Genomic DNA, 20,454 nt, shown 5'->3' with positions numbered 1-20,454 from the left:
GGAGGAGATTCCACCACTGAGCCCTGAGCTATGCCACTTGTTACTAAAGTAGGAAGTCCCACTGCTGAGCCTTGAGCTATGCCACTTTTACTGAAGGAGGAGGTCCCACCACTGAACCCTGAGCTTTGCCACTTGTTACTAAAGGAGGAAGTCCCACCACTGAGTCCTGAGCTATACCACTTGTTACTAAAGAAGGATGTCCCACCATTGAGCCCTGATCTAGGCCACTTGTTACTAAAGGAAGAAGTCCCACTGCTGAGCCCTGAGCTATGCTACTTGTTACTAAAGGAAGATGTCCCACTGCTGAGCCCTGAGCTATGCTACCTGTTACTAAAGGAGGATGTCCCACCATTGAGCCCTAAGCTATGCCTCTTGTTACTGAAGGAGGAGGTCCCAGCACTGATTATTGAGTTATGCCACTTGTTACTAAAGAGGATGTCCCACCATTGAGCCCTGACCAATGCCACTTGAGGATGTTCCACCACTGAGCCCTGACCTATGCCACTTGTTACTAAAGGAGGATGTCCCACCACTGAGCCCTGAGATATGCCTCTTGTTACTGAAGGAGAAGGTCCCACTACTGATTCCTGAGCTATGCCACTTGTTACTAAAGGAGGAAGTCCCACAACTGAGCCTTGAGCTATGCCACTTTTTCTCAAGGAGGAGGTACCACCGCTGAGCCCTGAGCTATGCTACTTGTTATTAAAGGAAGAAGTCCCACTGCTGAGCCCTGAGCTATGCCACTTGTTACTAAAGGAGGAGGTCCCAATACTGAGCCCTGCGCTATGCCACTTGTTACTAAAGGAAGAAGTCCCACTGCTGAGCCCTGAGCTATACTACTTGTTACTAAAGGAAGATGCCCCACCACTGAGCCCTGAGCTATACCACTTGTTACTAAAGGAGGATGTCCCAACACTGAGCCCTGAGCTATGCCACTTGTTACAAAAGGAGGATGTCCCACCACTGAGCCCTGAGCTATGCCTCTTGTTAGTGAAGTAGGAGGTCCCACCACTGATTCCTGAGCTATGCCACTTGTTACTAAAGGAGGAAGTCGCACAACTGAGCCTTGAGCTATGCCACTTTTTCTGAAGGAGGAGGTTCCACCGCTGAGCCCTGAGCTATGCCACTTGTTACTAAAGGAGGAAGTCCCACTGCTGAGCCTTGAGCTATGCCACTTTTACTGAAGGAGGAGGTCCCACCACTGAACCCTGAGCTTTGCCACTTGTTACTAAAGGAGGAAGTCCCACCACTGAACCCTGAGCTATGCCACTTGTTACTAAAGGAGGATGTTCCACCACTGAGCCCTGAGCTATGCCACTTGTTACTAAAGGAGGAAGTCCCACCACTGAGCCTTGAGCTATGCCACTTTTACTGAAGGAGGAGGTCCCACTACTGAGCCCTGAGCTATGCCACTTGTTACTAAAGGAGGAAATAACCATCATACCTCGCAATCTCCATATGACAGAATCAGGGACACAGGACCTTAAAATCAAGGACGATCAGGTACACCTAATTAACATAATATATGTATATTCAAATAAGCACATTAATGGACACACCCACATGTTAATTTAACAAACACTGCATCATTTTAGAGCAGTTTTTTTTTTAAATTAAAAGAGTTGTGTACATACACGGACATGCTTATAATATAGTGTTAATATTTTCCAATAATTGTTTTAACTTAAAGTAATGCATGCCCACTCCTCACACCCATGAGTTCAAATTTTAGGAAGTCAGGTGTGTAAACATTTGCAAAGCGCAAATGCATACTTAAAACACAAAATAATTTACATTCAGACTATTGCTACAGAGACTATTTGCTATAGTTCCACACCTCATTTTTCCCTGGTCACATGCCAAACTAAAAGTTATTCAACTTCATCTTGGCAGGCAGAGTCAGTTTCTGAAACTGATGCCATTGAATGTTCTTTGTTATAAGCAGCAGTTGCCTTTCTTGCTGCTTCCAGCATGTCCTTTGGATGTTTCATACAGTCGCAGTCATTGTCCTCATTCGTCTTTATTGTTAACAAAGAGTTTAATGTTTTTGGATCAAGTGACTGTCTGAGCATGGCTTTTACTTTACGAACCATGCTAAATGCCAGTTCTGCTTCACTGTTTGAATGTGGCAAGCAGAGCACAGTTTGCATTAGTTTTTGAAATGTTGGGAGGTCCTGTACTGCAGGGTTCCCAAGCACCATGGACGAGTACTTCAGGAAATATAGATGCGTCTGATCCATGTGACCACTCAGTGATTTGATAGACAGAAAATTCATCAATCAGTTTGCAGTGCTCCACTCGTGAACTGCAGAAACTGAGACAAGTGCCAATATCTGCAACAGTAGTGGAAGAAAGGTGTAGTTTCATAGCTGGATCTAATAAGCTGGCCATGTTCTACAGCAGAGGATCTCTTGCAGGGAAATGTTTTTTTCATTTTGAGTAGGACAGCATAGTAAAATTGCCTGGCTCTCTTGAAAAGTTTCTGCTCTGTTGTACCCTTTATATCATCCATATTGCCATCCAAATATGTTTCAGCATCAGGACCAATATGGATTTCACTGTCTTGCAGGATATTTATTTATTTTATTTATTTATTTAAATTTGTTGACCGGGAGTGTCGACTGGATGTAGGTCCGTTTTCAGTGGAGGCCCCGGGGAGAAAAGCTCCACAGTAAAATAAACAGATAGTAGTTACATTGGATTACATAGCGATTAACAATTTAACATAGCAATTACTTACAACATATTTACAGAAGAAGAACATAGTACATCAGTAGACAACTTTATTGTATTCATTGATAAAGGCAGAATAGCCGAAACCGGTCTGGATTTGAAGGAATTATAAATAAATAATCATTATTTCTTCATTACTGCGTGTTCACTATAGTTTTTTGCTGGTCATTCAACAAACAGTCAAAAATGAGCAAACAAACTTGTAAAAATGTGTAGAAACAGGCAACCTGATGTCCAGATAGTCAATACTAACCACAGGAAACAAAGTCCAAGTTTCTTCTTTAACGTAAAAGTGTTTTATTTTTCAAAAAGACAACGTTTTCGCCATGACCCCTGTCACAGCTTCCTCAGAAGAAGACAAATAAAACAGCTAAACTGGTCTGTTCAAATACTCAGTTAACAGGAAGTGACAAATAATTGCACATCCTGCACTAATTTGTCTTAATTAAAAATAATAAATAAAATCATGAATAGTCATAAAAAACTCCATTGAATTATCTATAAATATTGTGTGATAAAAAACATCATAAAAATATTCTTACTAGTACATTTACATTAATAACATTGTAAATTTTATGCATTAAACCCACAAAGTAATGTGCATATAGGCATTACCTAAAGTAGCTCTTTAGTTTAAGAACACATGAAATGTTACAGTTCTCATTGAGGCCATCAAGCCTAAATGCATCTAAATTCAACTGCCATAAAAGTTCGACACACTCAAGAACTGTCTGAAAGGGCCTCCCCTATCAGTTAAAGGTACTTGATCAATACCCATAAAACTAAAGGAGTGGTCAGGGTTACTGCTAACATGTTTTGCCAAGGCATTCTCTAAAAGAGGTTTTTTTATAGCATAAAGATGCTGATATACTCTCTCTTTTAGTTTTGCGATTGGTTTTTCCTATGTAAAGGAAGGGCAGGAATTACACAAAGCGATGTACACCACTGACTTTGAATCACAAGTAATCCTCTGTTTAATGTTGTATTTTTTGTTCCTAACTATAAAGGAATTTCCAGTTCTCATCACTTTACACATGTTGCAGCATCCACATTTAAATGAACCTCTAGGTCTTATGTAACCATAAGTGTTAGAAGTGTGCTGTAAAAGTTCTTTCAAATTATTACTTCTCCTGTAAATTACATAGGGGCGCTGACCTAACTTGTCAATCAAATTAACGGAATTAATAACTAGTGGCCAGTTTTTTAAGATAATGGCCCAAATTCCTGTTGAATTCAAATTAAATTGAGTTATAAAACTTAAAGAAAAATTTCTCTGCTGATCTGACCGTGGATACCCTGTACCTCTTTTAGAGGGGCTTATAAATGAAGTTGACACTAAAAGAACAAAAGGGTTGTATAAACCCCTACTTGACCAATCTAATGTAGGTAGGTCTATTACTGATAATGAACTAGCACAGCAAAATTCCTTATTAAATCAGCAGAGAAATTTTTCTTTAAGTTTTATAACTCAATTTAATTTGAATTCAACAGGAATTTGGGCCATTATCTTAAAAAACTGGCCACTAGTTATTAATTCCGTTAATTTGATTGACAAGTTAGGTCAGCGCCCCTATGTAATTTACAGGAGAAGTAATAATTTGAAAGAACTTTTACAGCACACTTCTAACACTTATGGTTACATAAGACCTAGAGGTTCATTTAAATGTGGATGCTGCAACATGTGTAAAGTGATGAGAACTGGAAATTCCTTTATAGTTAGGAACAAAAAATACAACATTAAACAGAGGATTACTTGTGATTCAAAGTCAGTGGTGTACATCGCTTTGTGTAATTCCTGCCCTTCCTTTACATAGGAAAACCAATCGCAAACTAAAAGAGAGAGTATATCAGCATCTTTATGCTATAAAAACCTCTTTAGAGAATGCCTTGGCAAAACATGTTAGCAGTAACCCTGACCACTCCTTTAGTTTTATGGGTATTGATAAAGTACCTTTAACTGATAGGAGGCCCTTCAGACAGTTCTTGAGTGTGTCGAACTTTATGGCAGTTGAATTTAGATGCATTTAGGCTTGATGGCCTCAATGAGAACTGTAACATTTCATGTGTTCTTAAACTAAAGAGCTACTTTAGGTAATGCCTATATGCACATTACTTTGTGGGTTTAATGCATAAAATTTACAATGTTATTAATGTAAATGTACTAGTAAGAATATTTTTATGATGTTTTTTATCACACAATATTTATAGATAATTCAATGGAGTTTTTTATGACTATTCATGATTTTATTTATTATTTTTTATTAAGACAAATTAGTGCAGGATGTGCAATTATTTGTCACTTCCTGTTAACTGAGTATTTGAACAGACCAGTTTAGCTGTTTTATTTGTCTTCTTCTGAGGAAGCTGTGACAGGGGTCACGGCGAAAACGTTGTCTTTTTGAAAAATAAAACACTTTTACGTTAAAGAAGAAACTTGGACTTTGTTTCCTGTGGTTAGTATTGACTATCTGGACATCAGGTTGCCTGTTTCTACACATTTTTGCTGGTCGTTGGTAGTTGCAAGGGCATAGCCAGCATGTTTTTAGGTGCACTTTTAGTAAGGTTTTGAAGTGGCTGCATGATGGTACGGAGATAATTGTGGGTGGGAGTGAGTTCCATAATTTGGCTATGGCGCAAGAGAATAGTGCTTCACCAGCAGAGTTATTGGCTTTAGTGATCTGAAAGTGATTTTTGTTGCTGGATCTTAGTGGTCTGGTGGTGGGATAGGGTTGGAGTAGATTCTGGAGGGATGGGACATTTAGTGGATGGTTTACTAGTTTGTGGGCGAGTAAGAGTTGATACCACTGAAGGAGGTGAGGGAGTTGAAGCCAGCCCAGTTCAGCAAGTGAGAGACAGTGGTGACTATGGTAGGATGCCCCTGTGGCTAATTTGGCGATTTTGTTGTAGCAGGTCTCTAGATTGTTTAGATCACATTGCCTTAGGTTGGTATATATTGGAGAGGCATAAAGTAGGTTGGAGATAAGGTGGGAATTTGTTATTGAAATCTTTGCTGCTTTGGTGAGAAATTGCTTATTTCTGTATAACACTCCTAGTTTTTTGTGGACTTTTTTATGGTCATGGATATGTAAATGTCAAATTTTAGTTTATTGTCTATTTCCACTCCTAGCAATTTGGTGTGTTCAATTGGGTATATAGTGGTGTTGTCTTTTGCTGTGATGTTAAAGTGAGAGTTGTTTTGAGTATGTTTGGTGGGTTGGAAGATGAGTAGTTTAGTTTTGTTTGGGTTGAGTATTAATTGGGCATCGGATAACCATGTTTCAACAGAGGAAAAGGCTTCCTGTGTGACTTTTTGCAGTTTGGGTAGGGACTGGGCTGAGCAGATGATGGTCAAGTCATCTGCGTATTGTATGAGTGTGCCATGTTTGATGGCAGAGGCTAGATTATTGGTGTAAGCAGAGAAGAGTAGGGGTCCAAGGATGGATCCTTGGGGAACCCCTATGGAGACAGGTAGTTGGGGAGATATGTCATTCTGCCATACAATGGATTGTTGGCGGTCAGACAGGTAACTCTGAAACCAGTTGGTGACTGATTGTGAGAAGGATAGGTTATTGAGAACAGAGATAAGTTGTTTGTGTGGGACCATGTCAAATGCTTTAGATAGGTCTAGGAAAGTAGCAGAGGAGAGATAGCCATTGTTTTTATGCTGAAGAATAGTGTTAGTAAGGGAGAGTAAGGCAGTGGTGGTGCTATGGTTTGGTCGGAAACCATGCTGAGTACTGGAAAGGATGTTGTTAGTAAGTAGGTAGTCTGAGACCTGAGAGTGTATGCATCTCTCTAGTATTTTGGAGAGTGGGGAGAGAATAGCTATAGGGCGGTAATTGGTTAGTTCTGCGGAGGGTCCGTCTTTGTGGAGGGGAATTATATGTGATACTTTCCACAGTGTGGGAACGTAACTTTCTGACAGAGATAGGTTAATCAAGACGGATACTGGCTAGGCCAGAGCATCAGCTGTGATTTGTAGGTATTCACTTGGGAGGTTGTCTGCTGCTAATTTGGTGGGTTTAAGTTTAGTTAAGAGTTTTTTTATGTTGGTGGTAGGTACAGGAGAAAAAGAGAAGGCAGTGGGGAGATTACTAGTTGAAGGTGTGGATTGGAGGGGAGGGGGTTGTGCTGTTTAGCTAGTGATAGTATGGTTTGGGTGAAGTGTGTGTTGAATGAGGTAGCAATATTTTCTGAGGAGTGAGGGATGTTAGGAAGAGGGGTACTGACTTTACCTGGGTGGAGGATGGAGTTTATGGAGGACCAGAATTGTTTGGGGCTGTGTTGTGAGGAGTCTAGGGCAGACTGGTAGTATTGGAATTTGTCCTGTTTTATTAGCTTTTTGACTCTATTGCGTAGTTCTAGGAATTTATGTCTAGCTGAGGGGGCTTTGGTTTTGTGCCAGTGCTCCCAGGCATTATCCCTGTTTTCAATTTCTGACTTAGTGGTTTTCTGTAGCCATGGGGAGGGTTGTGCTTTGGTTCTGGAAAATCTTATGGGGGCATGGTAATTAAGGATGTTCAGGAAGGTAGTATTAAAAAATTCAACTGCGTCATCTAGACTGAGGTACTTTAGAGGATGCCAGTTACATTCTTTGAGGGATGAGATGAATGTGAGTGGGTTAAAGTTTAGTTTTTTACGTATTTGACGGTAGATGACAGGTTTAGCTTGGTATAGGTATTTTTTGACTAGGAATGTTGGGGAGTGATCACTGAGGCTATCTGATAAGCAGCCTGTTATATATGACTGGGGGCTCTTACTGACTAGTATCCAATCCAGGGTAGTGTGCTTGCTGGAGTTACTATTTATCCTGGTTGGTGACTGGACTAGTTGGGTGAAGCCATGAAGGTGTACCTGATGGGTTGGATTGTTGCCAGAACAGGATTGCCAGTCAATATTGAAATCACCTAAGATGATAGTTTCTTGGGGGAGATGGTGGGTAGACCAGCTGAGGAGGTTTTCTAGTGGAGGGATGTTTTGGTCAGGTGGGATGTAGCATCCAATTATGCTGATGGTTTTGTTTTGGTTAATTTTGAGGTTGGTATATATTATTTCTTCATTGCCTATTTGTGGAGCTGATGATTTTAAGATCTGGATGTTTAGATGCTGTTTAAATATTATAGCTACACCACCTCCTTTTTTGTTTAGCCGGTCTACTCTTAGTATGCCGTAACCTGTAGGGAGTATTTGCTCACTGGTAATGTGAGGTTTTAGCCAGGTTTCTGTCAGGATGACTATATCTGGGGAGTACAAGTCTATGGTGGCATGGTGTTCATGGACTTTGCTGGATATACTTCTAATATTTAGGCTTAGTAGAAGGAAGTCACTTGGGTTTCTATTGACTGTAATATGGGAGAAGTTATGGTTTCTAGTCTGATTATGAGGATTGGGGTTGGAGATGGTAGGGCCAGGGTTGGGGTGGATGTCTCCACTTAGGGCTAGTTTTGATATGCATGCGATTATTAGTTTTCTCATTTTTTGAATGTGTTTGTTTATAAGGGAAACTTTATGATTGTGCTCTGTGGGTAATAGGTATGGTGGGAGGGTTACTATGTTAAGTTGTAGGGATGCTTTATTTTTGAGTAATATAGTTGGTAGAATATGTGGGGGGTGCATAGGGATGGTTCTTGAGCTGGTGAGAGGGGAGCTGAGTGTGGGTGAGACATGAGTGGTGGTGTGAGTAGTAGTACAGTGGTAGTGGTTTATAGTTTCATAGTTTCATAGTATAGTACTAGGCTATCTGCCCTAGGGCATTTATAAGCCTAGCCATAGTGTATGTGGCTTTCGCCACCCCATGTAATGATACAAAAGTGTACAAATTAAATTTAGTTTACTGTGCCTCTGTCTAGTAATGACACAGAGATGACCCCTGGGGTAAACCTACGATCACCCATCCACTCGTCAAGATTTCTCTTGAAGAGAGTCAGTGAGGGGCTCTGCCTAATATGGACTGGGATCCTATTCCAGAGTGTGGGAAGCCTCTGGGTTATGAATCTGTCCCTCCAGCATGTCTTATTCATATTTGTGCTGAGGTTTAGATCTTTAGCTCTTGTTGCTCTGATGGATTTGGATTTTTTGAGGTGGAGCATGTCCATTAATTCCTGATTGGACATGGCCTTGTACGTCAGGCACAGATCACCTCTGAGCAGGCGGTATGCTACTGAATAGAGCTGAAGCTTCTTTAGTCTGGCAGCATATGACATATGTTGGAGACCCTTGATCTTCTTGGTGAGGTACTTTTGGGATCTCTCCAGCTGCTGCAGGTGCCGGGTGAGGTACATACCAAATGGGGCATTGTACTCAATCATAGGCCTGATAAGGGAGGAATATAGGGGTACAATGACATCCTTTGATCTGGATGTGAATCCCTTCATGATAAGGTGGGCAAGGTAGAAGGTCTTTCTAACCACTTTGGCGATGTGGGTGTCAAATGAGAGGTCACTGTCAACTTGGGTCCCCAGGTCCCTGATTACTTTTTCCGTACTTAATGGATTACCACCTATGTGGTAATTTGTGGGTACTTTGTTTTTCCCAAAGGGGATGACTATACATTTTTTGGCATTTAGTTTAAGGCCATGACTCTGGCACCAGTCGTCTGTTTCTGTAAGGCCCTTCTGAAGGATGCATGTGTCAGCTGGTGTATCGACTATGGCACCTAGTTTGCAGTCATCTGCGAACTTTGTCAGCCACAACCCCCCTATGTTTGCCTGCACATCTGAGAAATAAATGCCAAACAAGAGGGGTCCCAAGACAGAGCCCTTTGGGACTCCACTTTTGACTGGCTTAGAATCTGACATAGCTCCAGCTATTCTGACTTTGTGGGTTCTGTCCTTTAGCCAGTTTGCAACCCATCTTGTGACACACGGGTTTACATTTAAGCTGTTGAGCTTGTCTATGATGCCTGAGTGGGTTATTGTGTCGAAGGCTTTTGCCAGATCCAGGTAGGCTGTATGAACTGCTTTGCCTTCCTCGATGGCTCTAGTGACTGTTTCAAAAAAGTCCACCAGGTTTAAAAGGCAGGATCTGCCTTTTACAAAGCCGAACTGGGTAGGGTCAATTGTCTGTAGGTCCCCAATGTCTTTGTTTATGAGTTCCATAATGATCCTTTCCATAGCTTTGCAGACCAGGCTGGTCAAGCTTATGGGGCGGTAGTTTCCAGGGTCTGTAGAGGTGCCTCCTTTGTGGAGTGGGACCACTGTTGCTGTACGCCAGTGTTCAGGGACATATCCTGTAGTAAGGCTAAGATTAAACAGCATTCTTATGTGCGGGTTTAGCTCCTCTAGGAGTTCACGTAGCACGCAACCCAGGACACTGTTTGGTCCCATGGATGCTGTATTTTTAGCTTTGCTGAGAGCAGCTCTCACCTGGACATCTGAGATGTCAAGGAGGTTGCATTCAGCTGGGATAAATATTTCATCTTTTGGGGGAGAGGGAGGGGAGAAATTTGCACTGAACCTGTCTGCCAGTATGTTGACAATATCTGTGGGTTCAGTGTATTTCTTGCCGTTATGAACTAACTCTGAGAATATCTGAGGGTTTCCACCCAGGTTTCTAACATAACTGAAGAAGGCCTTGTGGTTATCTTTAGTGTCCTTAGCGATTTTTCTCTCAAAGTTGGCCTTTGATGATTTTATGAGCGAACGTAGTTTTTTGCTAGTGCGGATCAGGGATGCCTTCCCTTTATGGGATTTTTCTCTGTCTTGCAGTAGCTTCCTTCTCTTGTTATAAAGTTTGTTTATGGCTGGGGTCCACCAGATAGGACGCCTGCCTTTGGTGGAAAGGGTCTTGGTTTTATTTGGGATTGCATGATCCATGCATTCTTGGAGATGTCCGTAGAAAGCATTTGTGAAGGATTCAGCAGTGTGGGAAGTGGTTTCCACTGGCCCAGGGGGCTTGAAGGATACCATTTCAGTCCTAAGGAGTGTAAAGTCGGCTTTTGAGAAGTTTCTCACTGTGGTCTTTTGTGCTGGGGTTGAGGTGGGATACGAATATCTAGTGTTATTAGTTTGTAGTCTGATCTCACTAGTGAGGGGTATACTTCCAGTGATGAGCATTTTGTCCCCATGTTTGTGATGATCAGGTCAAGTATATTATTTCCCCTTGTGGGGGAGGTGACTAGTTGTTCCATCGCATTTGAGTTGATGAATTCCAGGAACCTTTGGGCTAGGGTGTTGGGGCTTGAATAATGCACCCAGTCTATGTTTGGGTAGTTGAAGTCTCCCAATATGATGGTATTTGGTGAGACATTCATATCCTCCAGTGTCTTCAGGAAGGCTGAATGGAGTTCCTGAGATTGAGAGGGTAGTCTGGGGTATGCTACAAGTTGTATAGCAGTTTTGCCTATGGTTAGTTGCACATGGATGGTCTCCAATGCTTCATGCGTTGCCACTAACCTGGAGGTGTGTGGGTGTCTTTAATGAATATGGACACTCCCCCTGCTTTTGTGGTTCGGCCCACGTTTTGAGGCCGAAATGCATGATACGAGGTATAACCTGGTAGGGCTGGGGTGCTCTTAGGAGCCTTGAACCAGGTTTCAGTTACTGCACAGACATCGATGCTCTCCATACTGAGGAGTGCTTTGAGAGCCTGCATCTTGAGATTTAGACTTCTGGCATTGAGCAGCATTACCCTTAGTTTTTTTTCCTTTTTTGTTTTCTAAGGTGGTGGGTTTGTCTTTTGAGCCTTGCCTAAAAAAGGCACTCTGGGGGTGGCAAGAGCCTTAGCCAATATCCGGAAGCCCAGTGGTGACAGGTGCAAGCCGTCCCTTGCGAAGCAGCGTGGCTTGTCCAGTATGTCATCCCAAGCAGACAGACATTGGATCCCCTAGAATGACACCAGTAATTGAGCCAATTATTAAAGCTGATCATCTTGTCTTTGTATTGTGGCATCATGCTTGGTGAGGGCAAGATGCTGCTCAGGGTCAGGGTCATACCGGCCTGGGCTACATAATCAGAGAGCTCCTCTATGTCTCTTTTCATGTAGACCAAGGAGGTACATCTCAGGTCATTCATGCTGGCATGGATGATGACGGAGTCATATTTGTACTTGCTTTGGAGTGACCTAACAGTGCTTGTGTTATGTGGCAGATCCTAGCACCTGACAGGCAGCTCACAGTTACCCTCTCTTTGTTCAGCCTGGTAAGTGGAACGTCAGTGTGTCTGACTATAGAGTCACCTATTACGGTGTTTCGCCTTAAGGGCTGTGATTGTTTGGCACACTGACTTTGTGTACTATGTGTTGCATGTGCAGTGTTTTGAGGTGGTGTTTTCTTGGGTGTCTGCTTTGGGAGCCTCTGTTGTTTTGTTAAGTTTTTTATTAGAGCCTCCGAGTATGTCTTTGTGTTTTTATGTGTTTGGTTTGCAGTTGTGGTTGGTTTATGTGAGACTGGGTTTGTTGTGTGTGTGGTTACCTTCTCCTCATGTCTGGTCTTACTAGTCCTGTGTTGAGAGAGTTCAGCCTTCAGTTTGGCTACATAGTTGCATCTCTCACATGTGTTTGTGTTTGTTGGGAGGAGGAGAGGGTTGTCTGTGTACATGAGACAGTTGTAACATTGTCTCAGGATTCCCAGATTAACCAGCTGAACTGGAGAGGACGTCAGTAATATACCACTCGACATGCCAGAATAGTATAAGGGAGTGATGTGAAACTGGGTCAGAGAGGACTTTGAAGGGAAGTGGGTATTAACATGGGTTGTAGGTGGATGTAGTGCTTACGTTAGTTTAAGGGTGCTTCACTTGAAAGAAAGGTTTTAGGAGCAAGTGCTAGGCTTATAATATAGCAAATAGACTGATTTTGTTGAAAGTAGAGCTTTCTTAAGGGAAAAACTGAAGTGCAGACTTGGCGGAGCCAGGAATAGTTTAAGCCTGTTTAACCGGCGCTGCGCTATGCGCACAATCGCGCAAAGCCACGCAAACGCAGATTTTAAACAGGGAACTTCAAAAGAGCTGGAAATGGTCCAAAACGACCAATTACTACAAGCTCATGTGCTGAGGTCACTCCTTCAGGAACAGATAGGCTGCTCAAGTCTCCCCACTCCCACTGGTGAGCAAAGAAACTTCCTTCTATCCATGTAAGGCAATGGACAACACAGGAACTACACCACAGTCCAGAATACAGCAAAGCCTGTATACTGGTTGAGTGGGGGAATGATGGAGCTTTGGTAGGATGTAAGATATGCAAGGAGAGTGCATGCAATGAGCATAGGAAAGGTAAGCTTGTACATGTTAGTTGAGGAGGTGTGATGGTAATGGGAAGATGGAGGAGGTAGTGTTGGGTTAGCGCTGTGGTTGGCTATTGGAAAGATGGGAGGGGTCATAGTTTAAATTAACAAACACACAGTATTGATCAGTTATGGATACTATTTGCTAATAGAAGGGAATAAGAGAAAGTGGAAGGTGTGTGCGTGTGTGTGTGTGTGTGTGTGTGTGTGTGTGTGTGTGTGTGTGTGTGTGTGTGTGTGTGTGTGTGTGTGTGTTTGTTGCTTACAAGCCAAAAATGAATATTGGCTCAAACAGGTAGACACATACTCAAAGTTAACTGTAGCTGTTTGTAGACAGTTCAGACCCGGACTGCACTTTTCCTACAAGAATGTTAAAGGTGGTACCGCAGTTGAATACTTAAGAGTGGTGTTAGGTCTAGAAAAGAAGAGTACAGAGAGGAGTAAGAACTTTTGAGATGGTAAATTTATATTATAAAGATTATAAAAAACACACTGAGCAAATAGCTACCGCATGCAGGGCAATGTCCTGAACCAACTACTTAGTATATGCAGATACTGACCCAATTGGAAGAACATTAGAACCCCCAGACGGTTATGCAGTCACAGATAAAAATATAGCGAGCAGCAATCTGTCGTGATTCTCTAATGTGATTCTATCCACCAGTAACAGCACAAATATATAGAAATAAGTTAGACACTAGTATGAGCTGTCTACACACAACACAATTACATGAATAACATTAGTAAACAAGGTGCAGCTATGCAAATAGATCATACAATACTATTATACTAAAAACAACTTGGTGCATACAAATGCTAGCATGCCATAGTAACATCCAATAATAAAGCATAAATCATATTAGATGTCTAACACAATTCAACATAAACATATACAGTTGTAAAATGTCTAATACAATTCAACATAAATAGGCATTTACAGTTGTAAAACACTTACTGGAGAGACACTGAGCCTTCATGGGGCCTGTAGCAGAGTGGATTGTAGTTTTAAAAATGGTGCCTGCCACAGGTAATATTTATTAACTTTGGGATTGTCTTAAGGTAATAAACAGGGAAGGGGGAGGGGAGAACAAGGGTGTGAGCAGGCAGTTCTTTGTACTGCTGCTAATGAGCCAAAGCAAAGACAAGTATGTGTTAAGAAACAATCACAATTATCTTGTCATATTATCTTGTACTTCATGAACTGAATCAATGGCACTTACATTGTCCAGAAGCTGCCTAGTAATTGATGGTATAAGTATCCTACTACCTCTTCATGTACTTCAAGAAATGATCCCCAGTTGTAAAATGCAGGATATGTGTGAGCAAGCATCTGCTACTGCATATGCAATTGATTTGCCATAAAACACCACATTTTAATAGGAACATACCAAAAAAGTAAGGCAAAAAAACAGAACACATCAAGCCATATAATTAACCTGTTAGAACAAGAAATCCTCTAGACTTTAAAACATAAAATCATATGAACCAAAAATTAGGGACAGATTTTTAATATTGCTTCCAGTCTTATACCCTTATAAAAATGCTGAAATAACAGGATATGTGTTAGCAAGCAGACAACAACACCACATTTTATGAGGAACAGACAAAAAAATAAAACCCTATACCACCTCTACTAATTGCACAAAAAATCTGGATGAAGCATAAAGTAAGGGGGGAGGTAACAGATGTCCTGTCCAGACACCTAACAGTTTATAAAAAGTTAATTTTTAGCAGGTAAGTTTAACCCAAATATAAACCTCAGACCTAATATGCAAAAATTCACCCACTTTAGCTCCTCTCTGCTGCAGGATCAATCCGGCTCTTCAAATTGTTATCCTCATGTGCGGCAGGCAGCAGTAAATTCTTCCCCTACAATCTTCTTCTTTTCTGGGCATAGCCAGCAGTTAATCTTTCTTCCAGGCAGCTTCTCCTTCAAGGATGGCACTCTCTGTTTCCCAACTCTCAATCCTTGAAGGACTGCAACAAATGACTCGGCTCTATGAAGACAATGAAATGAACTACAGGCTCCTCCATTATGCTGTGCTTATATGTAGCCTATGAGGACCTAGTTGAAGATGAAAGCACATCAGGTCCATGTTTCTGCATATACTAAGCAGGAAATGGAGAATGAACCTCTAATGAGATGCAGTAAAGCAACGTTCTGTTTGATTAAAATGAATATAGCCAGATCAAAGGTAGTTTTACTCAAATCTTGGGGAAGTAGCTTTAAAATCATGCACCCTGGAGATGAAGCTTATTTAAGCTTAAAAACAGGTGCTCCGAAGGAATTCAGGATGACTGAGGTCTGTAGTCTTCATTGCTGAGTCCTGAGCTATGCCACTTGTTACTAAAGGAGGAGGTCCCACCTCTGAGCCCTGAGCTATGCCACTTGTTACTAAAGGAGCGGTCCCAAAGCTGAGCCCTGAGCTATGCCACTTATTATTAAAGGAGGCGGTCCCAACACTTAGCCCTGAGCTATGCCCCTTGTTACTAAAGGAGGAGGTCCCATCTCTGAGCCCTGAGCTATGCCACTTGTTACTAAAGGAGGAGGTCTCACCACTGAACCCTGAGCTATGCCACTTGTTACTAAAGGAGGAGGTCCCAATGTTTAGCCTTGAGCCATGCCACTTGTTACTAAAGGAGCAGTCCCAAAGCTGAGCCCTGAGCTATGCAACTTATTATTAAAGGAGGCGGTCCCAACACTTAGCCCTGAGCTATGCCACTTGTTACTAAAGGAGGAGGTCCCACCACTGAACCCTGAGCTGTGCCACTTGTTACTAAAGGAGGAGGTCTCAATGTTTAGCCTTGAGCCATGCCACTTGTTACTAAAGGAGTGGTCCCAAAGCTGAGCCCTGAGCTATGCAACTTATTATTAAAGGAGGCGGTCCCAACACTTAGCCCTGAGCTATGCCACTTGTTACTAAAGGAGGAGGTCCCACCACTGAACCCTGAGCTATGCCACTTGTTACTAAAGGAGGAGGTCCCAATGTTTAGCCTTGAGCCATGCCACTTGTTACTAAAGGAGGAGGTCCCAACACTTAGCCCTGAGCTATGCCACTTGTTACTAAAGGAGGAGGTCCCAATGTTTAGCCTTGAGCCATGCCACTTGTTACTAAAGGAGCAGTCCCAAAGCTGAGCGCTGAGTTATGCAACTTATTATTAAAGGAGGAGGTCCCAACACTTAACCCTGAGCTATGCCACTTGTTTCTAAAGGAGGAAGTCCCAATGTTTAGCTTTGAGCCATGCCACTTGTTACTAAAGGAGAAGGTCCCATCTCTGAGCCCTGAGCTATGCCACTTGTTACTAAAGGAGGAGGTCCCAACACTTACCCCTGAGCTATGCCACTTGTTACTAAAGGAGGAGGTCCCAACACTTAGCCCTGAGCTATGCCACTTGTTACTAAAGGAGGAGGTCCCACCACTGAACCCTGAGCTATGCCACTTGTTACTAAAGGAGGAGGTCCCAATGTTTAGCCTTGAGCCATGCCACTTGTTACTAAAGGAGCAGTCCCAAAGCTGAGCCCTGAGCTATGCAACTTATTATTAAAGGAGGAGGTCCCAACACTTAGCCCTGAGCTATGCCACTTGTTTCTAAAGGAGGAGGTCCCAATGTTTAGCTTTGAGCCATGACACTTGTTACTAAAGGAGAAGGTCCCACCTCTGAGCCCTGAGCTATGCCACTTGTTACTAAAGGAGGAGGTCCCAACACTTACCCCTGAGCTATGCCACTTGTTACTAAAGGAGGAGGTCCCAACACTTAGCCCTGAGCTATGCCACTTGTTACTAAAGGAGGAGGTCCCACCACTGAACCCTGAGCTATGCCACTTGTTACTAAAGGAGGAGGTCCCAATGTTTAGCCTTGAGCCATGCCACTTGTTACTAAAGGAGCAGTCCCAAAGCTGAGCCCTGAGCTATGCAACTTATTATTAAAGGAGGAGGTCCCAACACTTAGCCCTGAGCTATGCCACTTGTTACTAAAGGAGGAGGTCCCACCACTGAACCCTGAGCTATGCCACTTGTTACTAAAGGAGAAGTTCCCAATGTTTAGCCTTGAGCCATGCCACTTGATACTAAAGGAGCAGTCCCAAAGCTGAGCCCTGAGCTATGCCACTTATTATTAAAGGAGGCGGTCCCAACACTTAGCCCTGAGCTATGCCACTTGTTACTAAAGGAGGAGGTCCCACCACTGAACCCTGAGCTATGCCACTTGTTACTAAAGGAGGAGGTCCCAATGTTTAGCCTTGAGCCATGCCACTTGTTACTAAAGGAGCAGTCCCAAAGCTGAGCCCTGAGCTATGCCACTTATTATTAAAGGAGGAGGTCCCAACACTTAACCCTGAGCTATGCCACTTGTTTCTAAAGGAGGAGGTCCTAATGTTTAGCTTTGAGCCATGCCACTTGTTACTAAAGGAGGAGGTCCCACCTCTGAGCCCTGAGCTATGCCACTTGTTACTAAAGGAGGAGGTCCCAACACTTACCCCTGAGCTATGCCACTTGTTACTAAAGGAGGAGGTCCCAACACTTAGCCCTGAGCTATGCCACTTGTTACTAAAGGAGGAGGTCCCACCTCTGAGCCCTGAGCTATGCCACTTGTTACTAAAGGAGGAGGTCCCAACACTTAGCCCTGAGCTATGCCACTTGTTACTAAAGGAGGAGGTCCCAAAGCTGAGCTCTGAGCTCTGCCACTTCTTACTGTTTTATGTTCTGAGTGTCTTCTGCCACCTTGACTAGATGGGTTCTGTCTTTCATCCAGTTACCTCTCCACCTTTCCACATAGTAGTCTACATTTAGCTCTTTCAGTTTATTTGCAATTCCATCATGAGGGATGGTGTTAAATCCCTTGGCCAGTTCAGTACAGACTGCATGAACCGAATGGCCACTATCCACTGCTTCTGTGACATTCTTGAAAAAGTTAACTAAATTAAATAGATCTTACCTACCTTTGACACAAAAACAAACTGTTGGGATCTAGCTGAATGAGATTTTTAATGCTATATTTAATGAAGTCTGATACAGTGTACTCTATTGCTAAGCAAATTATACTAGTTAGGCTGATGGGTCTATAGTTCCTGGGGTCTGTGATCAGGCCCTTTATGAAGCAGCATCACACCAGTTCACACTGTGTTACCATCACATAAACAATTCTAAAGCCTGATATATTATTTATTATATTTTATTTATTTCAGTTTGATGACTGGGGAAGTCCACTGGACCTAAAAAGAGCCCATTTTCAGTGGAGGCCCGGGGAAAAAAGCTCCAGTAACAATGACAAGCATATTAGCATATACACATACAAAGCAAATAAGTCATGCAGCCTTATGCAGCATTCTACAGTAAAAACAAATTCTACATTCTATAATAATAATAATAAAATCTAGCAACTGTACAGTCTAAGAGTCATTAGCAGTGAATTATAATTGAGAACGAGAAATTGTTGTAAATAAACTATTAACAAAATTTAGAGGTTAAGGAAGGGTAGGAGGGCAAATGATGTGCATGCAGAGATGATTCAGAGAGTTAGAAGATTGATTTTGATATAGGAGGGTCCTTCGTGGGGAAGGAACAAGGGCATATAGCCAGGCCATGCCCTCCCATACTGCTTATATCTCCTCGAGAGACTAGAGAGCAGCAGCAAAAAAAAAAAAAAAAAAACAAATAAAAAAAACAGAGGAAACAAGAAAATAAACAGTCCCTATATGCAAAAGATCAGAAAGGGGGTATACTCTTAGCCCATGTCCCTTGATGTCTACAGTGCCTTTAACTTTGAAACTAAAAGAAACACACAGAGATTAAAAACTAAATAAAAGGAGTGTTATGACACACTGTACTTGGCTGCTTTCACATAAACAGGCCTTGGGCTACAAATGATTGCGAAGGGAAAATAAGAAAAGAAATACACAGTTTAAAAACTAAAGTAAAAGATGTATCATTCACAGTGCATACTGTATTGGTTTCACACAAACAAATCAAAGGCCTCAAATACCTCAGCCATTTACTGCCTTCCTTCTTCTACCTTTTATAAAGAACAGAAAACGGGGAACAAAAGCAAAAATCTCAAATAACTTGACCATTTGCTTCCTTCCTCCATAAATCCCTGAATCCCTTATCCTTCAGAGATCATTAAGGAACATGTCCTAACTCTACTACAAAAAAATTAAAATACCTCTTCCATGGATCCAGAAAACTTACCTAGCTGCCTGATTAATAGCACCAAACATGCTCTCTAGATATCCTTCCAGAACTTGCATAACCCATGTACCCCAGAAGTATAGAGAACAATAAATACTCATGTTATTTTAGTTTTTAATCTATGGATATTTTTTTCTTTTCAAAATTTAAAGTCATTGTACATATCTAAGGGATATGAAGAAAGTGTAGTGCCTCGTCTTGATAATGTGTGGTTTAGGCAACTGGTTGTTTCATGAAAACAGCCAAGCTTATGGTGCAGATACTCATTTTAGTACCATTTATAAACCTTATGTGTTTCTTATCTTATTTTCAATTAAAGCCACTGTAGAGATCCAAGAAACAAGGAGGAGATATAGTAACCCTTCCTCATCTTTTTCAGGCTGAAGAATATTTTCTTGTTGCTACTGCTTTGTTTTGCATTAGGTTTGGTGCCCCAGGGAATGTGAAATTAGGCAGAGAATGAGTGGCCACATTTCTTTGCATGAATAGTGTGAACAGTGGGAGCAAGAGCTTCTCTAGGCACACACCTTGTCATTTAAGTTGGAGGCAAGTTAATCACTGCTAACAGAAGAGGTTTTAGTAATCTGGACTAAGCATGGAAAATTTTGACAGTTTTTGTTTAGATGATCTCTTACATAGAGGAGTGCTGTTGCAATGTCCTAAATGTAGTATACATGTCTCATCCAATGTTTGCTGTGGGTAGAGATGCTTGCAATACAAATGCCAAGCAAAACGGTATGAGATTGTTCAGGTAGAAAAAGCTATGCTAGAAAATGGATGCCAGACTAGTGCTAAGCTTCTAGCAGTTGTTGACTACTGCTAATAAGTATTGAAATATAATATCAGAAACTGTGTTAAGCAAAAAAAAAAGAAGTAATAACAGAGAATGGCTTTCATACTTTATTAAAGGAAATGGGGTGAGGTCATGATATTGTTAAAAACTATAGTCCAGGACAATGATGTTAAATTATATAATATGCTTTCAGATAAAGTTTTAAATCAGGACAGTAATCTGAATATGAACACCTCTCTCTGTCAGTGTTATAACCTAGATGAAGGTGTACCCCAAATGATAAGTAAATGTAATAAAAGAATGGGAAAGAAGATAGCAGGAGTAATGAGGGTGAGGTAGAAACAGGTGTGAATTAATAGAATCAACACATAAGAATAGAGTTACAGCTTTGGTGGAGGAATGAGCTTGTTAGACAGAGATTAATGTAAGGAAAAACTGCTTAGTAATTATAAAACTGAGAACTGAGGAAGGGTGTGAGATTACTGGAAGAAAACAGGACCTTACTCCAGACTTTGTTATGC

General features: G+C 41.8%; 1 protein-coding gene across 1 annotated transcript; it reads left to right on the top strand.

Annotated features, from left to right (window-relative positions):
• The first annotated feature begins 642 nt into the window (after positions 1–642).
• Positions 643–999, top strand: LOC122806186 (cornifin-B-like). The gene has a single exon (XM_044076420.1). It carries the CDS (start codon positions 643–645, stop codon positions 997–999), a length of 357 nt encoding a protein of 118 aa, XP_043932355.1.
• The last annotated feature ends 19,455 nt before the right edge of the window (positions 1,000–20,454 follow it).

Source organism: Protopterus annectens, chromosome 7.part0, assembly GCF_019279795.1.
Source record: "Protopterus annectens isolate FY-2018-M chromosome 7.part0, PAN1.0, whole genome shotgun sequence".
NCBI classification, from domain to species: domain Eukaryota; kingdom Metazoa; phylum Chordata; order Ceratodontiformes; family Protopteridae; genus Protopterus; species Protopterus annectens.
This window is presented reverse-complemented; position numbering and strand designations above follow the sequence as displayed.

Excerpts from the sequence above, each read along its gene's own strand:
- LOC122806186 (XM_044076420.1), top strand. The coding sequence starts at position 643 with ATGCCACTTTTTCTCAAGGAGGAGGTACCACCGCTGAGCCCTGAGCTA.